General features: G+C 35.1%; 1 protein-coding gene across 1 annotated transcript in view; it reads right to left on the minus strand.

Moving 5' to 3' along the window:
• Positions 1-15,075, minus strand: part of TMTC2 (transmembrane O-mannosyltransferase targeting cadherins 2) — a 373,836-nt gene that overhangs the window by 119,934 nt on the left and 238,827 nt on the right. Inside the window, exons 5-7 of the mRNA XM_081130714.1 lie at positions 12,781-12,866; positions 11,913-12,097; positions 10,761-10,839 (exon numbers count right to left, since the gene is read on the minus strand). Of these exons, the coding sequence (XP_080986840.1) occupies positions 10,761-10,839; positions 11,913-12,097; positions 12,781-12,866 (350 nt within the window). The remainder of the gene's footprint in view (positions 1-10,760; positions 10,840-11,912; positions 12,098-12,780; positions 12,867-15,075) is intronic.

Genomic DNA, 15,075 nt, shown 5'->3' on the forward strand with positions numbered 1-15,075 from the left:
AGAGGACCTACCTGTAGGACCTGCCTCGCCAATTACATATTTCCTAATCCCAAACTAGACTCTTCTGCGATATGCAGAACCAGACACAAAACCCTTCATCTGTCCTCCAATCCAAGTTCAGAAGCCTCTGGCTCGAAAGAGTTCTGAGAAATATCTGGTAAATATCTGATGACATTATGTGTCAACTTGGACTTAGATGTTACACTTTTATCAAGTACGCTTCTTCTAGAATCTATAGTGTGTCAGGACCATATGACATCAGGAGTCTATTATATCAAGAGTTCAACTTGCTGTGATTTTAATTCTCCCTTTTTACTTAACAGTCTTAGCATTAACACAGAAACACTGGGAAGTCTGGCTTTATTTATTCATTTATGCCATAAACCTGCTATAACCACTGGCTGCCAAATTTTGTGAATCTCTCAATATTTACTTCCTTATCTTATCTTTATAAAAATAACACAGTCCAGCTGCCTTAAATATATTAGTTCTGATTGGAAATCCTCAATAGCTAATGTCCAGACCATAAAAAATTGAAGAAAGAATTTTAAATTACAGAAATAAGAGAGGTTATTTAGTATCTGATGACAGATTTCAATAATTATAATTGTTTCCATGGGGTGGAGGGGTTGGAAACAAAACAAAATATGATCCAATTCTTAAAATTAAGGAGGCTTATAAAAAGGGTCGATATTTAACTCTTTGCCAAGTCCAGTAGCATCAGACTTAAAGGAAATCTTGAAGCCTGAAAGAATAGTTTTAAACCAAAAAGAGGAAATGCAAGAGGGAAAAAATCAAATACGCTTCATTAAGTAAAACACATCAAGAGAGGGGTTAACCTTCGGTGAAAGTTAAAAAGGTTCCTCATTTCTAGTGTGAGGTTATATACAGGAAACATCTGATGTTCCATCAAAATTTAACTTGGAAAAAAGCCAGGGTCCTATGTCAATATTTCTCTACTTGCAACTGGGGATCCTGAAGTTCTCTAGGCTAATCAATTCCTTTTATGTTTTCAAGGAAATAAATCACTGAAAATAATCAATCAACCAGTGTTGGAGCCAATCCTATTAAATGTTGAGCATTTTCCAAAAAAGAAAAGGGAGAATGTGGGGGGGGGGTACATTCATGTGTATGTTGGAGGAGGTGACGATCTAATTCTTAAAATAAAGGAGGCTTATGAAACAGGTCGATACTTAACTCTCCCCCAAAATATAATACCGTCCTCAAGAGAATTACAATGGGTGCCCTGGCCAGGAGGCTCAGTTTGCTGGAGTCTCATCCCAACACACCAAGGCTGTGGGATCAGTCCAGGTCAGGGCACATAAGAGAGTCAACCCATGAATGCATGAATAAGTGGAACAACAACATTGATGTTTCACTCTCTCTTGACTCAATAAAAAATAAAAGTAAAAAAGAGAATTACAATGGAGTAAATGAAATGGCTTTATACAACTTAAATAATTAGGGAACACTAGAAATATCAAGAAAGTGCTGAATTGTGAAAGAGTAAGTAAATATTCTACTAACCTGGGAAGAATTAATGAAAATAATAGTATTCAGAGAACTAGGACTTAAATATTTGCAGAAAAATGTCAAAAGAGTATAATAAAAGCATTTTCAGTTTTATATATATCATCTTATGAATACATTTCATATGTATTTCTGGATTAAGCAATATGTCTCTAAAATATGCAATGAATAACTTATTCTATACTATAATTTTATATTAATATTAATTAAATGTGTCCTATTTTTAACAGATGCTTGAAAATAAGATTCTATGACAGTTCAAAAAATGCATGCCCATAAGTAACATGCAGGCAAAAAAGACTTACATTCTGGAACAAAACTTTGCATGTTCTACTTTAACTCTTTATTCAATTTGAGTATAGTATTAGCTTCTATAAGTAGATATAATTAAAACTAAATAACAGCTCATTAGGGGAGTTAAATGAGATTTTTACCTAGAAAATAGCGTTTCCTTACCTATTAGGAAAAACAAACGTAAATACACACATAGCAAAGGACACACAGTTAAATATATTTAACAGTAAAATATATTTAATTTTAACTTAATTTTTATTATTTGCCTATTCTAAATATGCACAATAACTATTTTCTTCACATTGATTTTCAAGATTATATCCTTCATACAAGAATGCCTTCTTCCTCATGATTATGTCCATTTCATCTAGTCACCAAAATTGGCATCTTTTAAGAACACCAGATTTTGAAACCTAGTTAATGAAATTCCCAAGTATAACATTGTATCACCTCAATTTTATGAGAACAACCCAACCTGTATTTACTACTTAGTAAAAGATTCATTCATGACTATCGCCCAATGAGAAACTAAAAATGTATACTTTTTTCTCAGTTATTTCTATTAAAGCCTCAGAAAACAAATTTTTCAAGCAGAACATACAGAAACTATTTGGGAATTAGAGAATAAAAAGACATAATTAGGTATTAATTTTAGTGTATTCATTTCCTTATCACTCAATTTAAAAATAAAATGTTTAAGCTTCAATCTTTTCCTTCACCACTAAACTGGCAAAAGTAAGAATTAATGTAACAGGTGGGCTTGTGTGGTTTTAATAGCAATGAAATATAATCAACTGTCTCATATCATATTTCCAGGAAAGCAAGTGACACTAGACCTAACCATGATCCTTAGGCAACTCTACTATTGGCATGAAAGTGTTCAAACTCCCCACAGGGACCATATATCTTCAGGCCCTGGGTTTAATTAAACTTTAAACAAAATATATTGCCTATTTAATGCAGCTGAACTGGATGCTGACCTTTGTAGTGTATAGACTAATGCCTAGCAAATTAATGTCTGTAACCATGGCACATACTGTCAAATTTATATCAAGCGTGAATAGTAAAAAGAAAAATTAAATCACTGCAGTTTTATAATGAGAAATGAACTTTTAGAAGAAAATTTTATAGATTTTGTAGATAAATTTTATATATTTATTCTTTTTGCTATACAGCCAAAAGTTTGTGATTTCCTTATCTTGCTGGCTCCACATCTTATAAAGTGAACTTCTAAAATCCTTCGAAATTACATTTCACTTTTCTGGACTGTTAAACTGCACACCTAGCACTAGTCTCCTGGTCTTGTCCTTTCTGCTGATGAATATGTGGAAATGATATTAATAGATTTTACCTCTAAAATCTGAAGTCAATATTCTTTTTGGAGGTACAGAGATCAATGGCTAATCCAGTTGTAAGGTTATACTCATGTTTATAGGACTGACGCACTGGAAGCAATCACAGGAAAACCACCAGAACTCAAAAGAGGGGAAGCAAGTGGGTATAAAAAGCTTAACACTACTGGAGTGTTAATGCTTCCACGCTTGAAAGATGTGACGTTCAAATCTCACACAGTTAAAAACCATCTCTTTCACAGCTGGCACGCTAAACGCCTCAGAGGTCCACACCCAGTCATAGAAGAAAACATGAAGGATATAAAGCATCGGGTCAAAAATTTACTCTGAATATCTCTACTCTAAATATATTCTGCAACAAGGTGAAATACACACACACACACACACACACACACACACACTTCAACAAAAACAAATGACTCAGCTAGAAAGGGACTTCTTTTATAGCCATTCTACCAATTAAACTCAGGACAGAGTGTACACAGTTCAAGTCGAGTTAGGAGAGTTAGGATGTTTACAAAGGAGAACTTTTCATTTTGTTTTCAGGAGGTACAGTTGGCATCTCATTTGTCAATTCTTCTTACGTAAATAGTAGTAATAGTAAGGACTAGTATGAAGGAACAGTAGTAAGGAATCTAAATACCACTGGTAGCCATTTCTAATACTTCACTCTTTCATTCCACAATTTTCTTTCTCAAAAAACACAATTTTAAAACTTGGACAAGCTTTTAACTCCAAAAATTGCTCTAATAAATTCACTGTGCTTCCTATCAATGGTTCTTTCCTCGTTCTCTCTAAGTAGCTCAATACAAGTGGGGAAATCTCCCATAATTAGAGTGCTACTTTTGTTAGAGGCATTTGTTATTGACATCAGAGAGGTGTTACTGGACAGCCTCCTGAGTCAGTGGGACAGGGCTGTTTCCAATCTTGATTTTTGTTTTCTCATATAAATGAACTTATATGAGAGACCTTGATTGTGCTGTGAAAAACCAATTTATTAAAGTATTTAAAGCATGTATCTTTATTTAAAAAGTCAAGTAAGCAAATCTATCTATTTGGCTTATGAAGTATAGATGGGCTTTTAGCTAATTTTAAGAGCAAGTTGGATGGGGTTCTGCGGTGTTATATACCTTCCTGTTTATAGGTCTCAAAATTCCTCTGATGAATATTTTGACATAGATTAATTCTCAAGTTTCCTTCTATTTTGTTGTGATCATCCCAGAATTCATAAAAAAGCACCTGATAATTTCATCTTGCCAAGCCTTGAGACTGCTGGCTTCTTTGTTTAGGAAATAAAACTGTCCCCCTCTTTTTTCCCTTTCGCCCCTCCTTTCTTGTATTCTTTTATTAAAAAGGTTTATAACCATTTACTCTCAAGTGTTCTGGGCTAAAAAAAAAATAATGGCTTATTATTTATAAATTGACTACAAATCGCCCATACTGTTTGGCCTTGTTTTACCTTTTTTGTCTTAGTTTCCCTATTCTACTTGCCCTGAAATTTTTTCAGCTCCTTACTGTCCTATAACACTTTCATGAAACTCAAAATTAAATCGATACTTCTCCCTTCTTATTAGAGAATATGAGAAACATCTTTTCAATTTCAAACCTTTATAAGTAAAAGGTTTGCTATTTGCAGGCTGATGAAGGAAAATATTTTCCAGTTCTGAGCTAGGATTTTATAAGCAACGGAATGTGTATAAAGAACAAACAAAGAATTATCAGGGATAAAAAAATTAAAAGGGTATGACCAAAATAAAGGCAAATAAGGCAATAAACAGCAATGGGCCATTATCAAGCAATTCCCGCGGAAGAAGTATGTAATTGCTCCCTAAGGTGAAAGCATATTACCTAGTGTCACATTAAAAATAAAAAAGCTTGAGATTTTTCTTCTCTGTTTGCTTTGGTTTGGTTTGTGTGGTCCAGTCAACATAGTACAGACTACGTAGTAATGGACAAAATATTCTCAGGGTTAAAGCAATACAGTTTCCCATTATATTTATAGGCATTTACTTATTAAGGAAAGGCACTAAACTCCAGGCCACTGTGAAATTTCCTAGAGTGTTCTCTAAAAGCAGAGACCTTATGGACAATTTCCCTTTCATATCACCGTCACCTTTGTACAGAGGGGGGGTGGGGGGGTAGGTGACTTAAAGTGTTTTTTGTACACAAAAATTATTCTAAACACAGTGATTATAGAAATGACAAATCAGTAATTTTAGGTTCTCTCTTACTTCATGCAACACATTATGTCCCTTGTTCTCAGGATATATTACCAAGATGAAATGGCCTAAATTACTTATGTAATTAAACCCAACAATTACTTTGCATTAAGAAAGCAGAGTAATTTTATTTTAAATAGTTAAATAGGCTTTAAATGACCTTTGGGGTTTGAAAGGGCTCTAGCCGATAAAAGTAACTGAAAGTTACAACCTAATTTAGTTTCCCATAATCGTTTAGGAGTATTCAAAAGCAATGTTTACGTGGATATTTTAAGGAAAATAATTATAGAGAAAGAAGAGAAAAACTGAGGATGGATAGCAATTATCCTACTTAAAAAAAAATACCCTGCATATTTAATGCATCTGTGATGAAACCACAATTTTGCAGGTTTTATTCTTTTTTGTTACGATAAAGAGTTTTTTGTAATGTATCTATGTAATAGATATATAATAAAAATATATCTATGAAGTATATATATTTCACTGATTTTTAAATGGGTAAAGGAAAGTTGCAGTGACATAGTAAAAAGCATGCTGGTTTCAGTAATACAGAGACCTAAATAGAAAAAGCACTTGAATTTAAGGCAGGAAGCTATAGTTCTGGTTCTAATACAAACTGTACCCCTGAACATGTATTTCTTGAGTACTCATTTTTATCTTGCAAAATAAAAGAGATTATGTTAGGAGGATTTTAAGATATGAGTCTTCCATTGCCAATATCCTATGATTCTAAAATACATCAATAATTTCAGAATAAAAGAGAAACTGAGATTCAATAAAGACCTGTATTTGATGTTAAAATAAAAAATAATTTTGACTGCCCGGCCAGCATGGCTCTGTGGTTGAGCATCAACTTATGAACCAGAAGGTCACAGTTCAATTCCCGTTCAGGGCACATGCCCAGGTTGCTGGCTCGATCCCTGGTGGGGCACATGCAGGAGGCAGCCAATCAGTGACTCGCTCTCATCATTGATGTTTCTATCTCTCTCTCCCCCCTCTCCCTTCCTCTCTCTGAAATCAATAAAAACATATATTTTTTAAAAATTTAAAAAATAATAATAATTTTGACAGAGATTAGGGGAAGAATATGCCATGACAAGAAAAACAGAAGAAACTCTAATGTAAATATGACAATTTTAATTTAGAGGGAGTACTCTATTAATGAAATTAAGTTAATTGGTCATTAACTGAGTATGCTCTTTCAATGTTGGTTAACATAGTTAACGATCAAAGAATGATTTTAGCTGTGGTTGCTGAGGGACAAGGGAAAATGAACTTCAAGAGAAATACAGCAGTTCTAGACAGGACAGAACTAAGTTGAATGCCTGTTGAATCAGGGACAGTAAGTAAGGCCAACACTACGACAAAATCTTATCTACAGAGAAATAATACATTGGTAAATACACAAAGAACTGATAGAGAATACCGTCATCAACACTTGGAGCTTAAAGGCCCACAGAAATGATAATGATTATGCGGAAAGTAATCTTATGAAACACTTATTATGCTGGGCATTTGATCCAATAACTTGCCCTTCATTATCCCAATCAGTCCTCAAACTAACACTACTATAACAGCCATCTAAAGGATGGGAAAACTGAGGATTCACTTAAGGAATTTGCCCAGGGTCACTCAGCTAGTAAGTGTCAAAGCCATGAGTTGAACCTGGGCTATGTGACGTCACACTATACTGAATCTCTATTTAATCTAACCTATTCTCTCAAGAGAAAACTGAGGCCCATAGGAAAAAAGTTACACAACTGGCTAGAAGCAATTTTAATAGTTATTTTGTGATTTGATCTCCAATATTTCATGAATTCTCATACCTTGCTAATTACAACCACCATCTAGGTGAAAGTTTAATTTCTGTTTATAATATTTAGCATCCGCTTTCCATTATTTGTATGTTGGTAATTTACATAATTTTGAATGGCATGATACTCCTCAATTACTGTTATTCAATCATCTTGGTTTTATGAAATCAAAGAGAATAATGAGAATATATTTTTAAATAGTTTTTTTAAACTTACTTATGAACTGCCAGAGTAGAAGTTAATAGTCTTAGAGTAAAATATAGGAAAATATTTAAATTGGGAAGTAAACTAAGCAAACTTTTTTTCTATTAATACACAGTTGGGAAAATATCCTTGCACAATTGGTACTCAGGATAAGTCAATTACTGCTATGTAGAATAGAGCAAAATAAGTTTTTCAAAAAATGTTCAAGCGAAGAGAAAATGCAAAGAACTAGTGTTTTTTAAAAAAGACCAAGTGCAATGAATTGAGTTATTAAACTAATAATAACATTCAAATATGATTGCATTTTTTCACAAATATTCCTTTATTTCTCCTAAACTCCAAATAAAAGAAAAAATAGGATGAAAAAAAAAATAATTTTTGTATATATAAAACAAGTGCTTGCAGATAGTGGTCATAAGGGGGAAATGAATGAGCCATGAGAAAAATGAATACTTACAGGTTAAATCTAGCCAGACATTATAATCCATCACTGATCCCTAAAGGGCACTAATAATATGTAAATGTGAGAATTAGAAAACACATTCGAGGCTGTTGATAAACTTGATAGGATAATCAGCACACGCTGACAGACTAATGAAACTGATGAACTGATAAGGCAGTTTATCTCCTGGGCCATTTTTTTTCTTGTCAAATGAAGGCTAATCAAAATGTATTAGGAGTTAATGCAAACACTCAGAGGATTTCAACCGTTTGATTAGGAGGTGAAATTCTCTGAGAAAATTGTAGCTTCGTAAATAGTTGAAACTACAAACCTGGTCAGATAACAGACCTTCACATAAAATTAGACAGAAGGCAGCCACAATAATTAGGAAAGAAATCTGCAATTTTAGTGCATTTCAGAGTCTGGGCAAAGCAACTACCTCTTTCTATAATAGAGAATAAGACAAAAGACTAAACAATAACCCCAGGGACACACTTATCTTTCACTGCCTGTGTGTGCTCAGCGTCTGCATGCATAACCATATGAGAGACAGATCCCAAGGTACCAGCTGAGTTTTCAATCAAATTTATTTACATAAAATAATTGAATGAATTTTCTGAAATCACTAACTATAGTGAAGGCCACACTTCCTATTAACAATAAAGATGCCAAATGCAGTCCGTTGCCAAGGATCTGAAAGTCCCTTCCTAGTTTAAATGGAGAACATCTTGTTTCATAGTTGAGGGAAACTGGGAATAAAGGATTTCCCAAGCATTAGTGTTAAGAATAAAATAATAAACTAAAATCACTGTGCCTCTTTAGATAAAGTTAGAGAAAATGATCTTTTCAGTCTTCGTTTTGACAGGAATAACCATCCAGTGTCAATATAGAAAAGTTAATTCTAAACACTCTAGGCACACACTTTATGGACATGGACATTTCATCTGGGTAAACAGACTGATGGTAAAAGGCTGGACCGTATAAGGCACTGTTTTAAACTGTAAGAGTTTAAGGGCAAAAGTACATTTATTGAAGGTAGATTTTACCTTTTAGTAATTATAGCAAAGAGAAAAAGAAGCAACAACTAGAAATACTCCAATGTCCTTTTTAACGTGAGCATTATATCATTCCACTGCTGCACAGGCTAACTAGGGGCAGGGGTCCCAGAGACATGGAATAAATATATTAACCTATTCCAAACCATAATTTTTTTCTGTTTATTGACCCATACCTCATTCTGTCTTTAAACTATTTCTGAAAATTTCTGTCATTCAGAAAAAAGAGAAAAGTAGATATCCTCGACAGGCATTTATTCTATAGTTTAGGAGTATTTAAGATATTTTCTTATGTGTGTGCTCAAGCTATACAATTAGTATCAAATTCCTCAAATCACAGAATACAGAAGTATAAAATAGTCCTATAGACTATGATGTCTAATTTCTTTTATATGCTTGAGGGAGGTCTAGAAATATTTAACAACTTAACCAAGTTTAATAAAAAGATAAAAAATGAGTTTGTGCTTTGGAGAAAAATAAATACTTGATTTGAGGACAAACGCAACCCCTTCTCTTCTCTCCCTTATCTGGAAACAGCAGAGTTAACCAATCAGCAGAGCACCTTACACTTTAGAGACTCTTTCTAAGAGTCACATGCTGAAAGGGCAGTTTTCAGTTCTGTCCACCATCAAATAGCTGTGGTAACAATTTACAGTCACAAATCAATTGTAGGTGATACGTAAATATTTTATTAGAAATTCTAGTTCCTGACCTCTTGGACTTAGAAAAATCAATGCCCTAGCTTATATACTTTCTAATAAGAAAATTAAGCAAATTATCAAATGTAGAAAAAGGAGTGATTTTAGTAGCGCATTTGCATTTTTCACAGTATTATTTTTACTCTAAAATACTAATTCTGGCCCAGCGGGTGTGGTTCAGTGGTTGAGTATCAACCCATGCACCAAGAGGTGGCTCGCTCAATTCCCAGTCAGGGCACATGCCTGGGTTGTGGGCTGGATCCCAGGCAAGGGGCATGCAGGAGGCAGCCAATTGATGTTGATGTTTCTCTCTCATCAGTGTTTTTATCTTTCTCTTCCTCTCTTTTCCTCTCTCTCTAAAATCAATAAAAACATATTTAAAATACTAACTGTGAAAAAACCTATTGAGATCCAAGTCCTGATCAATGAAAACCATACAAATTGATTCAGTTATTCTCATCTTTTATAAGCACAAAAAACTATTCATCCCTACATCATAGTTTGTTTACTTTTGATGATCTTCTGATTAAGAAAATAACATGATCGCCTACCCACATGGCTCAGCAGTTGAGCATCAACACATGATCCAGTGGTTGAGTGTCGCCCCATGAACCAAGAGGTCACAGGTTTGATTCCCGGTCAGGGCACATGCCCAGGCTTCGGACTCGATCCCCAGTGGGGGTTGTGCAGGAGGCAGCCCATCAATGACTCTCATCATTGATGTTTCTATCTCTTTCTCTCCCTCTCCCTTCCTCTCTCTGAAATCAATAAAGACATATTAAAAAAAAAAGAAAATAACATGATCAAAACTATCATGAATTTGATAACTTTACTAAAATCTGTGTACTTTATTCATCTTTTTCAATATCTAGAGTCTAGCTAATACTTAACACTCAAAAGGTTTTGTGAGCCCCTTGCAACAACTCTGGGATCTGGACAATTTGTTGAAAATCACTATGATAATGTACTTCTTTGATCTTGTCAGAACAAGTGTGCTATGTGAAAATTTGAATGTGTACCCTGTTGTGAATAAAGATTTTTTTGGGGAGGATCAATGATATAACTTATTAGAATTCCATTTAACAGAAGCACAGGTTTTAATTTCTCCACCGGTCCCTGAAACAGCAATTGAAATATTAAGGTTTTACTTACCCATCATGTTGTATAAGCTCTGTGGGGCAAACTGCCTTGGCATTTTCTGAATTGCTTCCTTATATACACTAAGGGCTTCCTAAAATAACAAAACAAAAACAAAACAAAAAAATAGATGAAATATAAGAATATTCCCCCAAAATAAAATAATAACATCCTTCCAAACTTAAAAGCTCCCATTGCTATTTCTAAATGGTCCATTGGAGGAAATAATTCAGTTGCCCTTTGATGTCATACTACCTCAATTTCATGAATAAAAAAATTCAACCCAGTGAGTGAAGAAGGCCAGATAAAAATTTAGTTTAACAAGTAGTTGAATGTTACCAAGCTCTTTTATTTTAATATAAAATTTTAGTTCACATAGGTTACTCAATTAAAACACTAGAAAAGTTCATATTTGGAAGTCACCCAGAGTCATCTAAAATCTGTAGTACTTTAAATCAGGCCACCAAGTAGGATCTAAATAAAATATCAAATAACAAATCTGGACACTGAGACCCACTGAGATTATAAAATGCAATTAGTTTAGAAGTTGTATCTTTATATTGCATTCTTGATACAACCTGAAAGAGTATATTAGGGGTGTGGTCTGGGGGGGGGGGGGGAGTGATACTGAATGTGACAAAGAAACCCATGCAAACATGCTTCCTATGAAAGGGAGGACAGGACAGGGTCCACCTCCCAACTTCTTGTCCAAGGCCCCATCTCCATCACTTTTCTTCTCACCCAATTAAAAAAAAAAATAAACTAATTTTCATTTAATTTGTTTTAAAAAAAACTTACATCATCTTAATACTTAATACTCAGAATACAATATATTTTTTAAGATCAAACATTGGATATAAGGTAAGAACCACACTGTGTCTTAGGTCATAAAGCCACAGATGACAAGCAAGTGAGCTTGTGAAGCAACCCTTTCTTGAAGGGTTGCTCTGAGAAATTAACAGTAAAGAAATCTGTTAAGTATTCATTAGCTGAAGTGTTTGGTTTTTTTCTCCCCCCTGAGTGAATTTCACCATAAAACTCTTTTAATAAAAACACACATTAGCTTCTGAAATGATCAGTGTTCCTGTGATGAGATCATAGAGTAGAAAATACTGAGACTGGATCAGAATAAGGGGTAGGAGAAGGGGAGAAAGGTTTGGGGCCAACCTCATAGTGTCCCTGCTCATGGTAGAGTTTTCCCAGGTTGTAGAGACAGCTGGTCACCGAGCTCTTATGTGCATGAGGGTCCTTTAGGTTTTCATCAGGGATCTCAGAACACTTTAGGAATGTACGTCGGGCTTCTTCTGTCTTTCCTTGGTTCATCAGAATAATACCGGTGTTTAAATATGCAGCTGGGAGAAAAAAGTGAAAACATACATGTGAGACGATGATGTACACTGTGGAAACAATAACTTATCTTTACTTCAATTAACTTTCTATGGACTGTTTCTGATTTGAAAAGAAACCAAGAAATAAATACTTAGGGAACAAATATATATGGAAACAATGCAAGAAGCACAGGTATCACTGAAAAATACATGGAATAGTCTCTGCCCTAAAAAAGTTTAAAATATTTTGAACTTAAAATATAGATGAATAAAAGTTGTATTTCTCTCAATATATTAAAAAATGAAAAACTGAGCCTGGCCAGTGTTGCTCAGTGGTTGAGTGTCGCCCCATGAACCAAGAGGTCACAGGTTTGATTCCCGGTCAGGGCACATGCCCAGGTTTCGGGCTAGATCCCCAGTATGGGGTGTGCAGAAGGCAGACGATTGATGTTTCTATCTCACTAGCCCTCTCCCTTCCTCTCTCTCTAAAATCAATAAAAACATATTTTTAAAAAAACAATAAACTCATATCAAAACATGATTAAATTGAGTGAGATATCATTGTTGGAGGTTTATAATTTGATTGGAAAGTTTTCAAAACTAGGGGTACTATGTTTTTATTCTCTGTGAGGTTGTAAGTCACCAAATAATTTTCATGTGTAAAGAAAAGAAGAGGTACATAAAAGAAAAACTTGACTATTACTTACAAGCCAGTGTAGGCCTGCTCCCGATTGCCAGTTTATAATAATGTAATGCTTCTGCAAACCTGCTGCTCTCCTGTAGAAGTAACCCTCTGCAGGAGGAAAACAGAAATTTGGAGATAGAACTGTGTTACTATACATAAAACCACAAAGCTTTATTTTATATTTTAAAAATAAAAATGGTTAAGGGGCCATAAAAAGGCTGACCTGGTAATATAAAAATAAATTCTAAGTAGAAGGAAATTATTCCTCAGGAGAGAAAATATTGGAGAGGTATCAACTGCATTTATGTTGCATTAGAAAGTATTACGAACCATTTTCAAAAAACTCTACCCTCAATGAACTTGCCTCTTTCTCGCAGCCTTTTCTCTCCCACTGGAATTACAAGCCACCTAAATTTCTTATTGAAGCACACACATTTTTTTCAACTCTTCAGAGAGGAAACTTGTCTAAGTTAAATACACACACACACAGTATAAATATATCTATATACACACACATATATACATACATACATACATGTATATATATGTATTTAAACATGAAACACCTCTCACTAGCCAATTGATGCAGGAGGAATTAATGGACCAGACTTCCCAGACACAAGTGGAAGTGAGGTGAAGGTTCTTAGGGCACCACTGAAATAAGCATTTTCAGAAGCCCCCATGGGAGGAGATGTGGAAGATTTTATTGGCATGGAATTACATTTCTCGGGTTCCAAAGTCCCCTGCCCCTTAAGCCAGTCCTGGAAAAGTTGCAGGTGGGAGTTCAGCAGAGCCAGAAATAAGGCCAGTGTCCAGAGTTTCTGTTCCATGTTGCCGCCAGGTGTGGTTCAGCATTCTGGCCAGATTAAAGTCTATTAGTCTATGTGTGGAGTCTAACGTGGCTGTGCACCATGTGGGCACAGGTGAGCACCTCCCCCTGCAGCAGGAGCCTTAAGAGGGCCTGGTGCGTGTGAGAGAGAGACAGAGAGAGCTTCCATTGTTTGGAAGTTTAAATATCAGGTTTCCTGCACTTGCCGTGGCCATGCCCACCTTGGCCACTGCCTGGCTTTCAGGTGTGACTGACCGGCAAGCAGGTAGGCACCTTCCCACTCACTCAGGCCTTACTGGGCATGTCTAAACTGCCTTTGTCCAGTCCTTTCCCCCATCAGTAAGTGGGGAGCAGACTTGTAGAACGTTAAATGCCACTTTTGGCAAAGCTGTACAAATGACATGCCTATATTATCTGGTCTCTCCTTTCACTCCTTTCCTTTTAAATAATAACCAGGTTATTACAAAGGCATCAATATTGTCTGGGAAATACTGGTCCATGACTGATCAAAAGGCAAAGGTAATATCGGTCAACAGGATAAAGAGAATCAGAATTTCATCAAATGCAGTAAAGACACAAAGAAAAAGATTGAAGACTATCCACATTATTATTTCCTTATTTGTATTTGGTCAAAGAAGCTTGAATTTCACAATACTGGGCACATTTCAGTTCACTACAGACCCTCAGACTCCATGCCTCTTCACCCCGAGGCTCTTAGGCAGTGGCCACATGGACTACCCCAGCCATCCCAGAGACCCCACCCTCATGACCTATTTGAGAATCAATTCTAATCATATCTATGAAAACCCAGTGTCAGGGGATTGGACTAAGTTCAAAAAGCTCTGACAGAGGCCTTTTGGGCTGTCCCTATTCTCTTGTAATCAGCAACTATCTTACAGACATTTGGCACCTCTTTGGGGCCTGAGTACTGCTGTTATCAACTTCAAATTGCAGATTCTACTTGCCAGCTGCTGAAGCCTTTGAACGGCTGGTAAAATGAAGCTTTGAGAAATGAGAAGGCTACTGATAGAAACTTATCATTTTGTAGAGTAGTTTAAAATACTCAGTTTATTATTTAATGGGCATCATTAAAAAATATCTAAAGCAAATTATTTTGAAATTAAAGGCTGCTCACTCCTGTCATTAGCATATATTAACCTCATTATTTCTAACTGTTTGTTAGAAAGGACATCTGCAATAGTGTCCACAAATAAAAATTTTAAAAAGTCATTTGAATAGAGCGAACCATTCCAAACCACATGAACATCACTTACATCAATACATAAATGTACACTTTTATTTAAAATTTTGAACAACAATTAATTTGACCATGCAGTTGATATGCTTTGCTGTTAAGTGTATTTTTCAGTTGCTGGGAACAAAGAGGAACAAAGTATTCTGCAGTACTCAAGGGTATGTGAAAATGTCTGGTTGCCTTTAAAAGTGAGTAAAGTTGGTAAAGAAAAAGAACACTCATTTTTCAAAATA

The sequence above is a fragment of the Miniopterus schreibersii genome, assembly GCF_964146895.1.
Source record: "Miniopterus schreibersii genome assembly, chromosome: 2".
Classification (NCBI taxonomy): Eukaryota; Metazoa; Chordata; class Mammalia; order Chiroptera; family Miniopteridae; genus Miniopterus; species Miniopterus schreibersii.